Below are 21603 nucleotides of genomic sequence, written 5' to 3' on the forward strand. Positions count from 1 at the left end.
CCCTAGCGCCTACTTTTTACTGCGGGAGCCTGGGAGAGATGGATCGGCGCGCGTTGTAAGCGGGCGTTCAGTCATGCGTGCCCGTTTAACGTGTGCCAATATTGCATTGCCCTGAGTGTTCATGGAAGGTGCCATCCTTATAGCTGTACCTCTTTACTCACAGAGCTGGTATAGTTCAGTCACCTCTGACGATCTGGTCTCTAAACTCATTCGATGCTTAGCCCCTCTGCTGACACCGTTACTTGTGTTGGCTAGGGAGATGGGCTTCACTTCAGAGACAGCCTGGCTTAGACAAAGGGCTTTACCTTTCTTTTTTCTTTTTTTCTTTTAAAGAGTGTTCGTAAAGAAAATGAGAAGTCTGGCAACAGCAAAGAGCACGAGGACAATCAATTGCCTCAGCCAAAGAAGAGCCATAAAAAGGCAAGTCACCTTATGTCATATACTCGGGAGGCAGCATTTCTAGTGCTGAGGTCAGTACTGGGCATAGTTGACAAAGTTCTGAGAGCAGGTGACTTAAAGGAAAGCCATATTGTCGGTGCACCAGGCAGCATTGTAAAAGTGCTAGGGACCAGATAGAAAGTAGTGTGCTTTCTGCATTAGTTCCCCAAGAAGTGTAAAGGTCAACAGTGTCAGTCCAGACGCCTGGGTTTGCTTCCCTTCCAGCAGATGGAGACAGAGAAAGTTTTACTGACACTGCCTATAACCTGGTGGGCCACCTGCAGTCTCAGTATTTCTCTGTCTCCAGCAGATGATAAAGGTGCAAATCCTGCATTCTTTAAAAAAAAAAAAAAAAAAAAAGATTTTTAGGATTTCTCCCACGAGGTTGCTAGGTTGGGGACCCTTGCCTGACTCGTCCTTTCACCGCCAGGGGTGGATAACTGGTAGTGCCAGTTCCCTCCCTCCCCAGGAGAACTCTTGGCATTCTGCAGTAGTTCGGTCGCACAGGAAAGTACTCTTTACTTCTGCTCTTCTCTGGTAAAGTTAAAAAAAAAAAAAAGTAAAGAAAGCAAAGCATCTGGCAGAGCAGCAGTATTACAGTAGCTGAGAGGGCTGCGGAAGGTATTCCGGCCAAGTTTTTGGTTGTGGAGGAGTTCTCGGGCGACGGTGCTCTTCAGCCACGAGGTCAGGCCTACTCAGCCAGCGCAGCTCATTGTAAGTCAGCTAAATGGCGGGCAGCAGTGTCTGGAGCTCATGAGGAGATGCACACATGCGACTCTTGCATGTCAGACTCTGCTCCCGATGCCTCTCTGGAGAAGAGAGCAGGTTGAGGCAGGTGGAGATGGCGTCAGAGAGATTAGTTCCATGAGAAATAAAGGTCAACAATGTGTGCAGGTAATATCTGTTTATTGGACTAACTCAGTACATTCGTAGCTAGTTTTAAAGTGTTATATTCCCTTCATCAGGTCTGTGCAAGATATGATCCTTGCCTTGCATCCATTAAACACAGTCATTGCGGTTTAACTGTTTTAAACTGCCCCTCTGAATTCTGGCAGTTACCTTGTTTAGAACAAATTACCTGGCATGTAGAGGCATGGGATTGCATGAATCAATTTGTGATGAAATAGACTGGATATAGGGAAACCAGAAATAAGTGGTGTAAATTAGAATACTGAACAATGCACCCATGGTAGTGAAAAGGTTATATACATTTAAGAACAATAATTGAACAATTACTTACTGTAAAAATGTAAAAAAATAAACATTTTAAATAAAAATAAAATAGCAAAAAATAATTAAAATCTGTGCACAAATTTTATTAAACTATAACGCCATCTATTATATAGAAGTAAAACAATTTAAGAAAAGATTGTGCATATATGTATTAACCCAACATGGCCATGTGTCTCTTGCTTCAGGGTACAAACACTCCACTAACTATAAATATAGTGCACTCACAATAAAGTCTTCATGACATGAAATCAAATCTTAGGAAACAGAGAAACCATCAATGAGAGGGAGACCTCTTAAAAAGGAGAGGCGAAGCATATGTCATTGCATTTTTGGTTCAGTGCTACAGACTCTTTGTATAGCGTTTTGATTCTGGGACTGCTCACAAGTATATTACCATAGATGCATCGTGTTTATAATAAAGATGAGACCTGCAGACTAGCCTTGAAGCAGTGCCCATTGTTTCTGATGTGTTTACATCTTACATTCTGGTGATGCAACTGCATTTTCTAAATAGGGGCTTCTGCCCCTTTCAGACAACAATACAGGGTGTGCTTGGTCCCTTGCATGATTGATAAGGGATCAGAAGGGTTTAAAATATAGAAGTAACTGACACATTTTCCTCCTCGCTTTTTCTTATGAGGTATCTCTCATTGATATCATGATGACTTTATTGTGAATGCATTATTCAAATGATCTGCATTTATAGTTTATACCCCTGAAGCAGGCGATTAGCCAAAATAAGGCCAGCCAGGTTAATTTATATTTCCCTCTACATGCCCAGATCAGTCCAGACTCCTGGGTTTTGCCTCCCTGCCAGCAGATGGAGACAGAGAAAGTTTCACTGACACTGTACATAACCCACTGTGCTACTTGCAGTCCCTCTGTATTTCTCTGTCTCCAGTAGATGGTGTATAACCTGCAGTCTGGAGAGAGAGAGAGAAAAAAAAGATTAAAAGTCCAGAAATTTTCTGGATTCTTCCAAAGAGTTGTGAGGTCCTGGTGGGGCCATCCCTTCTGGTTTGAGGCAAACAAGCAGGGGTTTGGTGACCCTTCTGATAGCTTGGTTCATGGTGTGGATATCTGGTTTCCAGATCTCTCACCCCTCCACAAGACAGCAGTGGAATGTGCTGGCAGTTCTGCTCTGCAAGCCCAGTGGAATGGGGAAGTATCCTTTTTATACGGTTTGTCCTGGGCAAGGTCGCTAAAGTTTGGCAAAAGGAGCCGGATATAGCCAGTGGTCTGGCTCTTTTCTGATCTGCCATGCGGCCTGCGCTCCTGGAACTGGAACCACTCCACCAAAGGAAAGTATTGGTTTCTATGTATCTTTATTTGTTCCCAGAGAGTAAAAAAAAAAAAAAGGGGGGGGGGGAGAGAGTTACCTTAGCAGCTCGAGGAGCTCAGCAATGGGGGAACTACAGGAACAAAAATTTGCAGATAAGAACCAATTTTCCTTTGCACAACTTATTACATTTTTACCTCTGTATAATAGATGGCCTTATAATTTTTAAATAAAATTCCCTGTACATACCTGGATTAGTCCAGACCGTGGGTTGAGCCTCCTGCCCAGCAGATGGAGACAGACCAAAACTGAAAGGGTATCCTATATCAGGACAGAGCGTACCCTGCAGCCCTTCAGTATTTGTCTCCAGCAGATGCAGGCAGCTCACCCTGCGGTTCCCTGGTTTCTTCCTTAGCCCTTTCTTGTGGGGCTTTTCTTATTCTAATTCTGACAGGATCAAGCAAGTATTATTGTTCTTGACATTAAGTTAAAAAAAAAAAAAACAACTATGCTTAAATAGTTATTGGTCAATTCTTAAATTTATAGGTCTATAGACTTTTCACACAACAAAAATAATCCTAAAAGTCTTAATACTAGAATAATATTCACATCATAAAACCAGCCAAACATACAAATTTGAATTTTTAAAGGGCTGTCATGTAGTGGAAAAAACTTTTGAAGATACAACTTTCAAAGAAAAATTACAAAAAGTATAATCCTAGTACATTTTCTAAGTAGTGTCCATTGCGCAACTGAAAAACTTTTTGAAATTTCTTACAAATACAAAGCAAACTTCTCTTATGTAATCTTCAATTAATGGATTTATACAGTCCACAGATAATTCTCAACATAGCCATGTTTCGAAATTCTGCTTCAGGAGCATCAAGCCAGCAAATCTTCAACTGGTCAGTCTGGCCATAGGTGGATTGCTGGGGTTCATCCATCTGTTGCGTTTTCTGTACCAGGCTCACTATTTGCAGAACAGGCGGCTCACTTTTGTATTGTGGCTTTTGAAAAGAGGTGGCTGTGGCGGAAGGAATATTCTGAGGCAATTATTACCTCCTTGTTGCAGGCCAGGCGAAACTCCACATCTTTAGCTTATGTGCTAGTTTGGAGAATCTTCAAGGCCCGGTGTCCGTCTCTTCTGGTAATGGATAAAGCTTTAAATAAATTGTCAAGGTACCAATGTCCAGTGTTTAATTATTTTTTATACTCAACGAACCTCTGAAATTATGACCTTCATAATAGGCTTCATCGTAGAGTTTTTTACAAGTCACTTTCAAACTCAGCATTATATTTAATCATTGGTCATTAAAAGTTCTTTTTTTTTCAAGTTGTTTAGAAATTGCACCACATCCCCTTATTGTGCAAATACACTGTGATCCACTTGTTGTGCAAATACACTGTGATCCATATATATATTCTCACTTTTCTTCACCACATTACTTATCTGAAAACTGTTTAACTTATGAAAGCCTTCTGCTCCGAGATAGCACTGCCCGGTGACACTGCCCGACATGGGACTGTGTTTCGGATTACAACAATTCTTTTTCAAGGGCTTAAATCACTGTAATACAAAAGGTTCAATATGTAGAGCTTCAGATAATACTTCACAATTATCAAGATGATGGCAAAATGCTAAAAATTTCACATATAACATTTAAAAGAATATTTCCCGGCACTTACTATTGCAATCATTGTTCAAATATGGTGGGATGGCATGATAGCGTTCTGTTTCTGGTATCAGCGGAAAGACTGCATTTTTTTAGGCTTTTAAAGGGCTAAGTTGTCAATCACTAAAGCCGACGTAATTGGAAACTACTTTAAAGAGAACTCCAAAAATAGGACCAGTTTATACTGAGTACTCCGATCGGATGGAAAAACTGGTGCATCATTTCTTACATACTCACAATTTGTTGAATTTTTTCAATTGTTAAATGATTGAATTGCCCACCTCCCTCCTCATGATTCTAGATATTTAGATCAAAGAGTACCACTCCACTGCTGTGTTAAGGCCTCTAGGATGTGAGGCATTTAAATGGAAAATCTATTGTTGCTCTTTCACATTCAAGGTTATTTTCGGATCACCTCTCGGATTGGAAGGCACGACTTCTATGACTCGCCATTTTAAATCAGCAAAATCATGCTGCAATTGTGTACAATGCGCTACAATCGGAGCTTGCATTTTGAGTGTCCTTAGACAGCTTCGGTGTTCAATAAGTCTAGTTTTAATAGTACGTTTTGTACGTCCAACATGATATAAATTGCATGGACAAACAAATAAACCACGTTAATGGAGGAGCAATCCGAGTAATGCCGTGCTTGATGGGTTCTTCTGTCATCAGTTCAACTAGGTCCAGTGATTGCTTGTTTACAAAGTTCGCAATCTTGACACGACCAATGGCCTATTTGGACACCTTTTTCACGTATTGGAATTGGAGGTAAAAAACGAGTGGACCACATAGTCCCTGGTGCTCCTGCCATGGCTGTAAGCTATTATTGGTCTTTCCTTAAAGACCTGGTGCATCCAAAGAATTGGCCAGTGATGTAAAATAACTGATGCAATTGCTGCCGCTTTTGCAGAGTGTGTCAAAGTACATACTAAGGGAATCGAAGTTTGTGGCTCTTTGTCCAACAATAGCCACTGTCTTTCAGCGATTACTGCTCGCTTGTAAGCTTTTTTAATGATCGATATTGGATAACCTTGTTCTAACAATTTACGAAATAGAACATCAGATTGCAAAATGAACTCTGCTTTTTCAATGTATAACCGACGTAAATGACGTTTAACGATTCAAAAAATTCAACAAATCGTGATTATGTAAGAAATGTTGCACCAGTTTTTCCATCCGATCGGAGTACTCAGTATAAACTGGTCCTATTTTTGGAGTTCTCTTTAAAGTAGTTTCCAATTACGTCGGCTTTAGTGATTGACAACTTAGCCCTTTAAAAGCCTAAAAAAATGTAGTCTTTCCGCTGATACCAGAAACAGAACGCTATCATGCCATCCCATCATATTTGAACAATGACTGCAATAGTAAGTGCCGGAAAATATTCTTTTAAATGTTATATGTGAAATTTTTAGCATTTTGCCATCATCTTGATAATTGTGAAGTATTATCTGAAGCTCTACATGTTGAACCTTTTGTATTACAGTAATTTAAGCCCTAAAAAGGATCGTTGTAATCCAAAACACAGTCCTATGTCGGGCAAAGTCACTGGGCAGAGCTATCTCGGAGCGGAAGGCTTTCATCAGTTAAACAGTTTTCAGATAAGTAATGTGAAGAAAAGTGAGAATATATATGGATCACAGTGTTTTTGCACAATAAAGGGATGTGGTGCAATTTCCAAACAACTTGAAAAAAATGAACTTTTAATGACCAATGATTAAATATAAGGCTGAGTTTGAAAGTGATTTGTAAAAAAACTCTACGATGAAGCCTATTATGAAGGTCATAATTTCAGAGGTTCATTGAGTATAAAAAATAATTAAACACTGGACTTATTGGTACCTTCTACAATTTATTGCATGTTTGCCAACGGTCCAACTGTGAAAACATTCTAAGGTTACTGTGGTGATTTAAGTGATTGTCAATGGATAAAGCTTTGCCATAGCTGTATCCAGCATATTCAAGCTGCAGTGTCGCATATTTTGACTTTCTTCTGGAAGTTGTGGTCAAGCGTCTGACCTTTACCCATCTGAGGGTGCAGGTAACAACTTTAAGCTGTGTCCACACATCCGAATGTCAAACCTCTCCTTCGGTGGGTGAAGAATTGGCGTCCTTAAGTGGGGAAGGCTTGGAATCTTAATCTGGTGCTTGGAGGAGTGTGTTAAGCCTCTGTTCAGACCTCTGAGAATGCACTCTTAAAAGACTTGACTCTTACAGTGGCATTTCTGTTGGCTCTTTGTTCGGCCAGGAGCATTTTGGAATTCCAGGCTTTGTCATGCTGAGATACATTTCTGCAGATTTCTCTTCTGCCTAAGGTAGTTTTGGCATTCCGTCTTAATCAGGCTATGAATCTTCCACCCTTTTTAGGTTTGGATTAGTCCGCATCTCATGCAAGAGGACTTAAGCTCTTGGACGGGAGACGTGTTTTGTTGAGGTGTCTGAAAGTTTCTGAGTTTGTATATCTGAACACTGTTTTGTTCTGTGGAATGGACCACAGATGGAGTGTAAGGCTTCTTAGACTTCATTTGTGCATTGGCTTAAGGAGGCGATTGGTTCAATGTATATATCTAAGGGTGGACCGGTGCCTGAAGGTTTGCGGACTCACTTGGTGCGTTCTCAGGTAACCTCTTGTGCTGAGGCTCAGCAGGTAGCTGTGCAGGAGATTGCATGGCGGTTACTTAGTAGTCACTGCACACTTTTGCCAGAAATTATCGCATGGATGTTGGGGCTCCGGCCACTATGGGCTTTGGTAAGAGGGTTCTGCGAGCAGGACTCGCTGAGTCCCACCCAGTGTAGAGGTGCTTAGGTACATCCCAGGAGTCTGGACTGATCTGGGTATGTAAAGGAAAGGTGGTTCTTACCTGCTAATTTTCGTTCCTGTAGTATCACAGATTAGTCCAGATACCTGCCCATAGAGGGGGGAGAGTGAGCCGCTCATTATGATGGTTTGTAGGTAATGCGGAATTGTTAATGTTTCTCCATGCTGTTTATTTCCTGTAATTTCTGGGATATAGTTTCCAGTGGGTATGGTGTCACCGTTGTTTGTTGGGAGACGTTGTTAGCTTGTTTAGTGTGATTATCATCTTGGCTTGGGTACAGGTCAATATTGAGGGACTGCTGGTGGCACATTAGATTATGTACAGTGTCTGTAAAACTTTTTCCGTCTCCATCTGCTGGCAGTGATGTGAAACTGAGGAGTCTGGACTGATCTGTGGTACCCACAAAGCAAGAAGGGAGACGATCTATGAAAGCCGTAATGGTGTCAACAAACAAGATAGATGCCGGATGTCTTTTTTTAAAAACGTTTATTGTAGTGGAGATGTAAAAAATGCCCATATTGCTTTTGTGCCCAATAATTCTTTTTTCCTGTCTATAGCAGGGCTGAATTAGCTATGCTGTTGATGGGACTGTCTATCAAGGCCCAGGAGGCGGAGCTTTATGAAAGCTGTATGCAGAGCTTTGCTCTGCGGCTGCGCGTGTTTTCCCGCGCAGGAAGACAAATTCTCCTCAGTCTGTCTTTTCCACGCATGGAATTGCACGCGGAGCACTTACTCTCCTCAGGGAAAAAAATAAATTTAAAAATTAAAAAAAAAATAAATATATATATATATATATTTAATTATACAAAAAATGAAAACCAACAAGGAAGTATGTCACGCCCATCAGGGTTTAAACCCTGTTCGTGTGGCAAAATAATGTCCGTCACAGACAGACATTTAAAATGCTATGTGTGTCTGGGCCCAGATCACAAGCAGAAGGATTGCTCCCTTTGCGGGAAGATGTCGCCCAGAGCCAGACGGCTAAGGGCCGAAAAGATGGAACATCTTCGGGGGTCCACCTGATCATATGCGCCCCCCTCCAAAGCACACTTGTCACTGGGACCGGCGCCGAAGCAGGCTGCCCCGACTAAACGGGCAGCTTCGGTGGGCCCATCGTTGGAAGGCAGGCCTAAACATAAAGTAAAAGGCCACAGACCTGAACAACCCTCGTTCCCATCGAGAGAACAGGCAAGTGGGAGTGCAGGCCAATCACATAACAGGCCTCCATCGAAATCGCTCTTTGATGCCGACAAAATATCCGGCTCAGCCTCCGATGCAGCAACCAGCATCGAAGCATGAGCATCGGATGCAGACGCACTCCACGTCGACAAAACCAGCGTCGAAACGTCATCATTCACTCTCAGCGCATTCGACGCCGGTGCACCCGACGCCGAAGCAAGATTTTTCAACGCAAATACCTCCAAACCCAAAGAAAGCATGCCGTGCGTCGGGCTCGATGCACTGATCACAACATGAGGCACGAGAACATCGAAAATCGATGCACAGTTCCCTTCAGGAGCCACAACCTCTTGTACCACCACAAAGACCTCATCTGCAAGAAGAACAAGTGAAGGAACCATTATGTTCACAGCCTAGACCTTCCTCTTCACCATCATCACTACACCCATAGAGATAGCAATGAACCATATAAAAGGAAGTCTAAACGACTCCACATCAGTGACGATACTCAGTCACCTACATCTCAAGGGGTATCTACTCCTCTTCCTTCGTCTCAACTGGATAGAAGCACTAAGAGAAGAAAGCACTCCCTCTCCAAATCACGAGATAGGGACTCCACATCGCTCCATCTATCTTCCTCATCATCCTCGTCTATTCAGATGTACTCTTATCTCTCTGCAGCATCCAGAGGACGTAACCTCTCAATCCATCTGCCGGATCCATTACAGGGAAAAGAAGGTTTACCTAATGACCTACCTCCACATACCCCTATCACACCGGCAATGCCTGATGTTGCACAGCAGGCAATCACTCAGATCTCTATGGCCCTGACAGGACTGTTTGCCTCCCTGCAATCGAGTTTACAAATTCCGCAGCCTCCACCACCTAACTGGGAGTTACCAACTGAGCCACCTTGCTCCTCTCCAATACGACCACAAACTCCATCCACGCCTCCTCCTAGAGGTTCTCCATCTCCAGGTCTGCATCCGCAAATCCCCACAAACCCACTTCCACACCCCACTACCCCTCCCACCTCTCCAGATGACTCCACAGGATACCCCTTCGACCCAACGGAGGAGCCACAAGAGCCATACTCCCCACCGGAGGACCTTTCTTACCCAAAGTTCCTCCCTCGATAAAGTGGGAACCACATTAAGTCTCGCCACTCAGAAAGTTTCTGACCCAAGAACAGAGACCTTAAGGATCTTAAAGATCTTCGATCTTCCCTCAGAACCCACTTCATTGCCATCACATCAGGTCCTGGACTAACTATTGCAGAAATCTTGGGAGACTCCTTTTTCCATTCCTCCTATTTCGAGAAAAATTGATCTCAAATTCAAGATGAGGCAGTCTAAATTCTACTCACCAACACAATTGCCACACGCCTCTATAGAAGTAGAGCAAAAAGGGCAAAAACACACTCTAGTGCTCCCCCAGGGAAGGACCACAAATATTTGGACGATTTTGCTAGGAAGTGCTTCCAATCTGCAATGCTGACAGCTCGAATAAACCAACATCAATTTTACATAGTCCAATATTTGTATGAGTGTGTACAACAACTAAAGCCCCTATTTCCATCCTCGGAGACATCAGCCCCATCTCAATCATTACAAGAGATGGAGGAAGCTACAAGACACCTACTCAGAACGATCTGTGAGTCATTCGAAACAACTTCTAGGTCTTCTGCATCAGCAATTGCAGCCTGAAGAATGGCGTGGCTCAAATCGAGTGCTATTTGTGAAGACGTCCACAAAAAGTTGGCAAACCTTCCCTGTACAGGGGACAACTTGTTCAGCGACAGTCTACAGGAAACGGAAGTACAGCTCAAAGAACAGTCGGTGGCAGTACAGTCCTTGACCAACCCTACACCGCATACCTCTTTCTCTCGCCATTATCTACCCCAGTATAGACGGCCAACATATCAAAGACGTCCTTTCAAGCCTTATCAGTCGTACAGAACGACTTTATATCCACCAGTTCAATGCCCTCAGAGTCAACAAAACCAACAACGAAGGTTTCATCCCAGGAATCAGCGTCAGCAAACGCAATCCCAAAACAACAACCCAAAACCCACGTCGTCTTTTTAAAGACAATCGGGCCACCATCACACCCTACTTTCATTGGAGACAGATTAACCAGCTTTCTACAAGCATGGTCAAAGATCACTACAGATCTTTGGGTGTTAAAAATCATCAAGGGGGGATATCAGCTAAATTTCTCTACCAAGCCATCTCTCCCTCATTTGTACCATCTCAGAGGAAACCAAATAAACCAAGCACAGCTTGTAAAAGAATTATCTCACCTTCGCGCCCAAAAAGCGATAACATCCATTCCTTCATCCCATTACAATCTGGGTTTTTACTCCCCCTATTTCCTAATTCCAAAGAAAATGGGGGGGGGGGATTGCGCCCCATTCTGGATCTCAGGGACTTGAACAAACACCTGGTGAAAGAAAAGTTCAAGATGGTATCTCTCAAATCGATCCTACCACTTCTGCAGCGCAACAGCTGGTTGTGTTCCCTGGATTTGAAGGATGCTTACACTCATATCCCGATGCATCCGGAATCCTGGCAATACCTCTGCTTCCAATGCAAAGTCCTTCCTTTCGGACTATCGTCAGCCCCCAGGGTTTTCACAAAATGCATGGCGGTGGTGGTGGCCCACTTACGAAAACAAGGAATAAAATTATTTCCTTATCTCGATGATTGGCTCATCGTCGCCTCAGACCCACAGATACTACGACTACATCTCCAACAAACAATAGACTGCCTACAACAGTTAGGCCTCGTAGTCAATTACGAAAAATCACAACTCAACCCCTCTCAAACTCTTCAATTTATAGGGGCACACCTGGTAACAACAAAGACCAGAGCTTTTCTTCCAAAAGAAAGAGAGCTTCTTTTTCGCATGCTGCTACTCAAACTTCATTCTACACCACGACCGTCAGCTCATTTAGTACTCACGATTCTGGGACACATGGCGGCGGCCATCTACACGGTCCCAAACACCCGCCTCCACATGCGCAGACTACAGTGGAGGCTAAAATCCCAGTAGTCTCAACATCGACAACCTCTATCCCATGTCATATCCCTGACATAAGAGATGAAGAAGGATTTAGAATGGTGGCTTCAAAAAAGAACCTTCACCAAAGGAGCATTGTTCGTCAACCCTCCTCACAATGCAATCCTCACAACAGACGCTTTGCACGAAAGTTGGGGAGCTCATCTCGACCACCTGGACACACAGAGTCATTGGTCCCTGATAGAGCGAACTTACCAAATCAACTTTTTGGAGCTGAGAGCAATAAGAAATGCCCTCAAGACATTTGCCCCATATCTGAAGGGCAAAAGAGTAATGTTATACACAGACAACCAAGTGGCAATGTACTACATAAACAAGGAAGATCCAGTTCTTGGAGCCTATGCAGAAAATCGATACTTATACTGGAATGGGCTCACAGCAATTCGATCCAATTACAAGCGACATACCTCCCGGGCATCGCCAACACTCGAGCGGACAGACTCAGCAGGATTTTTTATCTGCACGAGTGAGAATTAAATCAACAAATAACAGCCAATATTTTCGATCAATGGGGGGTACCAGTCGTGGATCTTTTCGCTACTGACCAAAACAGAAAGGTGCACCAATTTTGCTCAATCCTGCCCAGTCATCTGAGACTGTCTCAGGATGCCTTCCTCATACCATGGTTGGAAGGCCTCCTGTATGCATTTCCTCCAATTTCACTTATATCATGCACAATTCAGAAGTGCATACAGGATTTGGCAAACCTTATTCTCATCGCGCCAGCATGGCCCCAGCAACCCTGGTACATGCATCTACTCATGCTGTCGATCATGAACCCGATTTCTCCTGGGAGACCGCATCGACCTACTCTCTCAAGAAGACGGCTTATTACTACATCCGATGCACACTTCTCTACATCTCACTGCTTGGAGATTGAAAGGATGTCTCTGATGGAACAGGGAAACTCTTCTCAAGTACAAGACGACATATTGGCTGCTAGAAAGCCATCCACGAGACAAAACTACCGAGCAATGTGGAAGCGTTACTCCACTTGGTGTGAGTCACACCGTCTAAGCCCTACAGACTGTTCTTCTAGACTACCTGCATACGTTATTTATCTCAGGTATCGCTACCTCATAGGTGCGAGTTCACTTAAGTGCTATAGCAGCTTTCCACAAGCCACATCAACATCGATCAATATCCTCACATCCAATGGTAACACAATTCGTCAGGGGCCTTACTCACTCACGGCCCCCGATCACCAAACCACCAGTAGCCTGGGATCTAAACATAGTTTTAGAGCAATTGAGATTTCCCTTTGAGCCACTGGAATCAGCGCACCCTAAATACCTCACTTGGAAAGTGGTTTTTCTGGTAGCGGTCACTTCTGCCTGTACAGTTAGCAAACTACAGGCCTTGGTTCACTATCCACCATATCTTCAGTTCTACAAACATAAGGTGACGCTCTGAACTCATCCTTCCTTTCTCCCAAAGATGGTTTCGACTTTTCATTTGAATCAAACAATTGAACTCCCAACATTCTTTCCAAAACCACACCAGACCACACGCTGGACTGTAAAAGAGCGTTAGCATATTATAAAGAAAAAACACAATTAGATACCAGACCTTCTCAACTCTTTCTCTCTTCTAATCCTAATGCGCCCGGAATACCAGTATCCAAGTGCACTATATCAAGTTGGATCGCTCAATGTATTCTTTACTATCACCAAAAGAAGAACATTATACTATCTATACAACCAAATACCCATTAAGTGCGTGCAGTTTCCACTTCGATAGCTCACTTAAGAAATGTTCCTCTTCTGGATATTTGCAAAGCGGCCACATGGTCTTCTCTACATACATTCACTTTACACTATTGTCTTGATCATCAAGCTGCTGCAGATGTCAAACTTGGTCAAGCAGTCTTACAAACTTTAATAGATCCATAACCAGCAATTGACTGTCCACATTCGGTCACACCATATTCTAAAGAACTAATAACAATCATCCATGGCATGCTCAGGAGCTTGGGACTCCCATCAACAGCATGGCTAATTCATCCTGCTATCTACGGAAACACCATTTACGGTAAGCAAACTTGCTTTTTTGAATTCTCTTAATAGTTTTGCCTATGTAAACCTTATTGCATGGGCAAATTGCTGCATATATAACTCCTTTGATGTTGCAATTTGTAAAAGTTCTAAATCTGAAAATTATGTGTTGTCCAGGTATTTCTAAATGGTCTGTTTTAAGATTCACATTATACACTGAACATCTACCACAGGGGTAATGGCCTGGGGGTCTTATACCTCGAATCGGATGCTGTGGCAATGTGGACAGTGAAATCAAATCTTTCAAATTTTTTTCACGTTTGTTTGCTACCAGTAATTCTTTATCTTTAAAAACAGATAACACTTGTAAAATTGGCCAATATTTTCTTAAAATAGACACAATATTGTGTGACATCTGGGTGTAGGTGATGGGACATACGATTCGATTCATGGGTCTCTTCTCTTTCTTCTTCAAGAGATCTAATCTCTTATATTTCGATGCTCTTGTATATCCAGTATCTATATGTTTAATCGGATAATCTTTGTCAATGAACCTTTGTTTCATTTCTTTGGCTCTTATATGGAAGGTTGACTTGTCTGCGCACAACCTTCGCAACCTTAAAAACTGTGACTATGGTAGATTTCTAAGTAGTGAGTTATTGTGGCAGCTTTTGTAATGAAATAGCTTATTTGTATCTGTTTGCTTCCTGTAAATGTCAGTACTAAAATGTCCTCCTTTGAAACTAATTAAAATATCTAAAAATGCTATGTTAGTGCTGTTAAAACTCATCGTGAATTTCAAGTTGTTATCTAACGTATTGAGCCAATTAAAAAACTTTTCTAAAGATGCTACCTCACCCTCCCACAATAAAAAGATGTCGTTAATGTATCTCTTCCATAATAAAATTTTGTCTTTAAAATTGTCTAGTAAAAAATCTTCTTCAAACTTAGCCACATATAAATTTGCCACTGATGGGGCCATTGTAGACCCCATGGCTGCTTCTGTAATTGCAGCTAGGCGACAGCTGTGGTTGCGCAACTGGTCAGCAGATACTATTTCAAAGTCCAGTCTTACCAAGCAGCCCTTCAAGGGTTCGCTTTCATTTGGCAATGAATTGGAGAAGATGGAAACTAAATGGGGGGAAACCCAGGTCCTTCACTTGCCAGAGGACAAGAAGCCAGTTTCCAGGACTTTTCGGGCGAGTGGCCTTATATAGGAGGTTCTTGCTAGAGATCCCGTCCTTTCATCACGAAGGCTTCCAAAAGATGCGGGATGGAGCCCCTCAATCTTCTCAGTAAGGATTTGTGGGCTCCCTTATTGGGGCAGGAAATAGATGGCTGCCTATCTCTTTTTTTTTTTTTTGTTACAGAATGGATCCAGATTACTTCAGATCAATGGGTCTTCGAAGTGGTTCCGGATTGGTATGCTCTAGAATTTCTTCACATTCCTCCAGATGCCTTTATGATATTCCCATGTAATTCCACTCCGGAGAGAGCAGCAGTGGAAGCTACATTATACAGGTTCTTGGTCCTGAGAGCCGTGATTTCCGTTCCCGAATCACAGCATAATCCGGGCCGGTATTCCTTTTATTTTGGCATGCCTGAGAAGGAAGGGTCCTTTCCGACCGTACTGGATCTCAGGGGCATCAGTCGTCTGTTGCGAGTCACTCATTTCAGGATGGAAAAGGTACGATCTGTCCTAATGGCAGTACAAACAGGGGAATACTTCGCGTCTCTGGATATGATGGAGGCATATCTGTATATTCACTGGGAACACTGGTTGGCCATTCTAAATTGTCCTTATCAGTTCCAGGCCTTGCCTTTCGGTTTAGCCACTGCACCCAGGACCTTTTCCAAGGTCATGGTGATGGTAGCGTTGGCCTTATGCAAAGATGATTCTAGTTCACCCCTATTGGGATGACTGGTTGATTCGTGCCAAGAGCATGAAGAGAATCTTTGTGCTTCTCGCAAGGTTGTTTTGTTGCTACAGGAGCTAAGTTGGGCAGTGAATCTGGCCAGAGCAGTTAGCAACTGACTCCGACTCTGGAGCAGGGCAGAGTATTTCTGCCAGAGACTCAAATCCAAACGATCATGGCTCAAGTTCGCACCCTGATGAACTCTATTTGCCTTATTGTGTGGGCTTATCTACAGGCCCTGTGGATGTTGGCTGCTGCATTGGAAGTAGTCACCTGGGTAAGGGCACACATGGGATTTTTTTTTTCAACACGCGTTGCTTAACCAATGGAATCCGCAGTCGCAAAACTGTGATGAGGCTGCTCCTACCATTGGAGGTGAAGTCTCGGTTGCACTGGTGGTTCCAGGTGGTTCATCTCAGGGAGACGCCCGATTGGTTGGTAGTCACAACAGATCTGAGCTGCTGGGTTGAGGGGCTCACTGTCAAGAGTTGATGGTGTAAGGTCGCTGGAATGCAGAGGAGCAACAGTGGAACATTAACAGATTGAAAGCAGGGTCAGTTCGCTGAGTGTCTAGAGGCTTGGGCAGTCCGGATAATGTCAAGCAATGCAACGACGGTGGCGTCCATCAATCAGGATGGAACTAAGAGTCAACAGGTTTCAGAGGAAATAGATGCGCTCATGGTGTCAGTGGAATAACATCTACTAGGCATCACCGCCTCTCACTTTGCTGGAAAGGACAATATCAGAGCAGACATCCTCAGCAGGAGGACCTTGGACCCAGGAGAGTGGGAGCTGGCAGATGAAACCTTTGGTTCCTTGGGAACCGCTGGGGCCTACCAGACCTAGACCTGTTGGTGACTTTCAACAATGTGAAAGTTCCAGTCGCAGGCAGGATCCAAAAGCACTGGGCATTGATGCTCTCATTCAGGAGTGGCCACTTGCCCCCCTGTGTATGCATTTCCCTCCTAGCCTCTGGCAGGCAAGATAGTCCGGAAGACCTGCAAGGCAAACCAACACCGTCCTTTTAGTGGCTCCGGGTTGGGCTTGGAGGCCACAGTATGCTGATCTCCAGAGTCGGTTGGGGGGGCAGTCCCCTCAGGCTACCATCTCGGAAGGATCTGTTGCGGCAGGGACCATTCATCACAGGGATCCAGGTCTATTTTGTTTTATGGTTTGGCTATTGAAAAGGCTCAGTTGTTGGGGCTTGCTGACGTCATTGGCTGAAGCGGATGCCTAGCTGCTGAGCTCCGGCTTCTCCCCCACCAAATCCAAAGCCTAATTTAGCCATCCACACACCATTCAGCATTTTTTTGAAGATACAAAGCTCCCTTAGAGACCGATATGGCTGCAAAACCCAAAACAGCATATTTGTGGCAGTTCTACGCTAAAATTGCATCAGAGCCTAGCGAGGAAAATGGCAACCAGGCCTCTGCTCAATCGGAAGCCTCACTGGCAGAAGAAAGAATGCCTGCAACATCTCCCAGGCAAGGGCTATCAGATCTGCCCTCCCAAGATGAGCTGTGAGGCTGGTTTCTAGAGCTGAGAGCAGACATGAAACAATTCAAACAAGAACTGCTGGCCTTGATCTCGGTGGTAAGGGGCGACATGGCAGCTCTGGGTTCAAGGGTCGACGAATTGGATACGCACCTGGATAGACAGACTCAATTAAATCCCTAGAAGACCAACATAAATCTGTTCAAGCCAAACAAGTTATTTTTGAAGAAAACTAGAGGATTTGGAAAATTACTCTTGATGATACAAACTGCGGGTATGGGGTGTTCCAGAATCGCCGGACTATCTCAATGCGCATTTGATTGCTAAAAAAAAATCTGCAAGATGTTATTGAGCTCCGACTCGGCTGGAAATGTGTCGGACAATTCTGCTACCCCGGATATTGTCATTGAGCGAGCGCATCGTGCTTTTGGCCCACAACAGGAGGGCCGGGCGAGAGAGAATTTTTTGCCTACACAGTTTTGTCCTTAAGTCGAGGCTGTATACGCTGGCCCGGAAATAGCAAGCATGGCAGTGGGAAGGTCACAAAATTATATCTATAATGATTTGGCCCCCACCACATTGCGCAAGAGATTTGAACTCAAGGAAGTTACTGCAGCGTTGAGGGCCGAAGATATCCCTTATCGGTTGGCCTTTCCTTTTTTCCTGCTATTTACATGCAAAGGTATATCTTTCAAGATTTAAACCTGGCGGAGGCAGTGGAAGTTTTTCAGCGGGCCAACCTCAGCATGACATTTGCAGTCCCGAAGACTGCGCAAGGAGATCAGAAAATGGACGCTTGGAAACGTGCCGGGAAGGGAGGAAAGAGGCTGAGGCATCAGTCAGAGGACTCGCATTCTAATCTATCTGACCAAGGCTGATATTGCTGCAAGCCTGCCTGGCTGAAGGAACATTTTATTCTAGCTTACTGTTTATAATATGGGTTTCCTAACAGGAGTAGTTCCATTTTAATATTATCTTCAGTTAGGGGTAATGCCTCAGTGGTGTGTCTTTATTGGTCTTAACTGGGTTTCAGTGGGTTTGATCATTCCTGTTCTTTTGGAAGTGGCTATTGTAGGATGAGAGTTTTTATAGAAATTACAGTGGAGATGGGCAGTTGGGCCTTTTCTCATGCCTGATACTAAGCTCCCTTTTTGGGTGGAGAGATCTACCGGTGGGTTTGGTAGATCACGAGTACGTGGAGCAGGATTCATAACAGAATGCTGTAGATATAGTTTTCTTTTTATATGTACATGGTGGATATGTTGGGTTTGGGAGGCTTCTCAGGAGGGGAATTTTGCTTTGATAACCTTTTTTGTAGAGGCTAAGGAACAAAGGACTTCTTTCTTTTTCTTTCTAGTATTATGGCAGTTAGAATACTGTCCATCAACGAGAAGGGTCTTAACACTTACAGGAAACGCAGCCTTCTTTTTTCATGAACTCTCTTCTTCAAGGGTCTCTATTGCGTTAATTCAAGACATTCACCTCTGGAAAAGACATGAAAGACTTATCCTCTAAAGATTTCCCAATTCAGTGTTTAGCAGCAAGCATTAGGGAAGGCAGGTATGTGGGAGTGGGGATCCTTATTTTCCGACATGTGGGTTATGATTTGATTTCCCAGGTATCTGACACCAAGGGTAGATTTCTTATAATTAAAATTAAACTTGGGAGGGATATTTTCCCCATAGTGAATGAAGCTTCATGTGCCTAATACTGAGCAATTGGTGTTCTTACGCACATTAGAGGAGGAGTTGTTGACATATCTGGAGGGGTTCCTGATTGTGGGAGGAGATTTCAATTTTCCCAGGAATGTAAAGTTGGATTCTTCAAGCCAAGCTAGTACATCTTTGAAGGGGGTAAGCAATATGCTATCTATGATTAAGTCCCAATAGAGTCTTGTAGATATTTGGAGACAGAGACATCCCAAGTCTAGAGTCTACACATTTTATTCTCCACCTCATACATCCTATTCCCAAATAGACTATTTCCTAGTGGATAAGCTCTTGCAGAATAGAGCATTGATAATTGACGTTGGTAGTATTACTTGGTCAGGCCATGCCCTCCATATGGTTTGATTTGTCTCTATCAGAAATCAATTCTGGACAAAGATAATGGAGACTAAATGAAAGTTGCTTAAAGATGAAAGCTTCTGCAAAACTTTGCAGGAAAAGATTCATGAATACTTTTCTCTTAATGCGCTGTCACCAGTCTCCAAGGAAGTACTTTGGGAAGGCTCCAAAGCAGTTATAAGTGGGACAATTATCTCGCGAGCTGCTTTTTGTAAGCAGGAATAAGGAGGAGAAAAGGGTTAAATTACTGGATCAAATATCTGAACTAGCTCCCTCCTACATGTTGTCCCAGTCTAAAACTATATTCCATCAACTATCCAAAGCTAGATCTGAACTGCAAGTCTTAGATGATGATCATTTGGTGCATAACCTTGACCTTGTTAGGCAGACGCATTTTGAAGGGGGCAGCAAGATGGGGTGATTTTTGACTCCGAGATTAAAGGCGCAGATAGCTCAGAGATCCATAGCTAAGATCAAGAACTCAAAAGGAGAAGTAGTGACTTCTACCCATGAGATACGCCAATGTTTCTCACAGTTTTATGCCTCGCTATATTCTATGAGAGTGCAATCGTGAACTCTGATATTGATTCATACTTTGCTGAAATTCCCTTACCCAATCTCACTCTGGAGCAGCAACAGTTAATAGATAGCCCTGTAAGTACACCTGAAGTACTTCATGTAATTAAATCACTTAAGTCGAGGAAGTCCCCGGGATTGGATGGCTACTCCGGCGGCTACTATAAGAAATTCTCACAATGTAGCTGGTATCTCTATTATTGCAAAGCCGGGAAGGGATCCAGCTCTGTGTAGTTCTTATTATCCCATTTCATTAATTAATTTAGATCTTAAAATTCTAGCCAGGGTATTAGCTGAAAGGTTGATTAGAATTATTGGCGATTTAGTGCACACAGATCAAGTAGGCCGCATGCTGGCGGATAATGTCCGCAAAATAGTGGATCTTTTGTGGTGGGTAAATATGGATCATGTACCCTCCCTCCTGTTATCAATAGACGCTGAGAAGGCATTTGACCTAGTCCACTGGCCTTTTCTTTTCAAGATGCTGGAAGGGATGGGATTTGGCCCTTTTTTCATGCAGTGGCTGAGGAAATTATATGAATTCCCAAAAGTGTGTGTAAAGGTTAATGGGGGGGTATGGCTTACAGTTTGAAGTAGGGAGAAGCACGTGACAGGGCTGTCCTTGTTCCCCTTTATTATTTGCACTATTTGTCACCAGGTTTATATTGCCACCCGTTGTGAAGTGGCCTTGCACTGGCAACAAGCATCAATTCCGTCTTTGCAGTCTGTACTCATGAGACTACACTTTTATTACGCATGGCATACATTACAGCCTCTCCTGCTCAGCAAATGTCTTCTTTTCAGAAGATTTGGTGGTCATGTGCTGATTGGTGCTCTATATATTGGGGGGTCCCTATTCCACCATCTTTTATGTCTCCATCATTCAGGTTTGAGTATAAAGAGGTCTTCCTGGGTGTTATATTCCTTAGATTCTTAATCGCCAGGCTGTATCCATACTGTCCATCACTTAGCCATCTGCTGTTCATTACTTTATGCCTCCAGATGATTATTTGACTATTTGTGATTCATACCATGTATTTTTATGTCTACGCCTTCATGTTTATGCCTATATTTACATTTTCTGTTGCAGGTGGGAATAATGCGGATTATACATGACTGACATGTACACTCTGTTTTGTTGATTTCTTGTTGACTGTCAGTTAATAAAATTTCAATAATTAAAAGAAAGGGCTTGGTTGTTGAAGTGCAGTTATTCGCCTGCTGTGATTTCCACATTCCTTTGGGCCAGAACATTTTTTTCTATTCCCAAACCTATGTTAGTTTGGAGAGTTTTGAGGCCTGGTGTTTTGAGTGAAGCTCTCAACCTCTCAAGGTGGATATTCCTTTAATTTTGGAATTTCTTATAGGATAGCTTGCATAAGGGCTTGGCCCTTAACACCTTTTAATTTCTTCCTGGAATTATCGGTAGGTCTGGCCTTACGGCCGTTGCACATTTTTTTCTTACGGCTACTTAATTCGAAGACTTTTTTTTTTTTCCTGGTAGCAATCTGTTTGCCACATCAGGTTTACGAGCTGAAGGCTCCTTCTTGCCGTGAGCATTTTCTGATTATGCCTCTGGGGGTAGTATAACCTTTTTTTTTTTTTGTTTGGGCAAAAGTGGTTTCAAAGTTTTGTTTGAATCAGTTCACTTCCCCACCACTTTGGGCAGGGACAGAGATGAAAGTGAGTATCATTTTTTGCATTTCTTGGACATCAAACGGCATTTGCTGCATTACTTGGAGGTGACTAAAACTGTCCGGAGGTTGCCTGTTTTTGCTCCATGCTGGAGGTGAACAGGGAGCTCCAGCAACCTAGGCAACGATAGCCATTGGATTAAAGAAGTCATTATGGCTGCCTG

General features: G+C 43.2%; 1 protein-coding gene across 1 annotated transcript in view; it reads left to right on the top strand.

Moving 5' to 3' along the window:
• The window catches only part of ZNF740 (zinc finger protein 740), a 57397-nt gene that overhangs the window by 16035 nt on the left and 19759 nt on the right, over positions 1–21603 (top strand). The window contains exon 3 of the mRNA XM_029595063.1: positions 334–420. Coding sequence (XP_029450923.1) covers positions 334–420 — 87 coding nt within the window. The remainder of the gene's footprint in view (positions 1–333; positions 421–21603) is intronic.

The sequence above is a fragment of the Rhinatrema bivittatum genome, chromosome 3, assembly GCF_901001135.1.
Source record: "Rhinatrema bivittatum chromosome 3, aRhiBiv1.1, whole genome shotgun sequence".
In the NCBI taxonomy this organism is placed as follows: Eukaryota; Metazoa; Chordata; class Amphibia; order Gymnophiona; family Rhinatrematidae; genus Rhinatrema; species Rhinatrema bivittatum.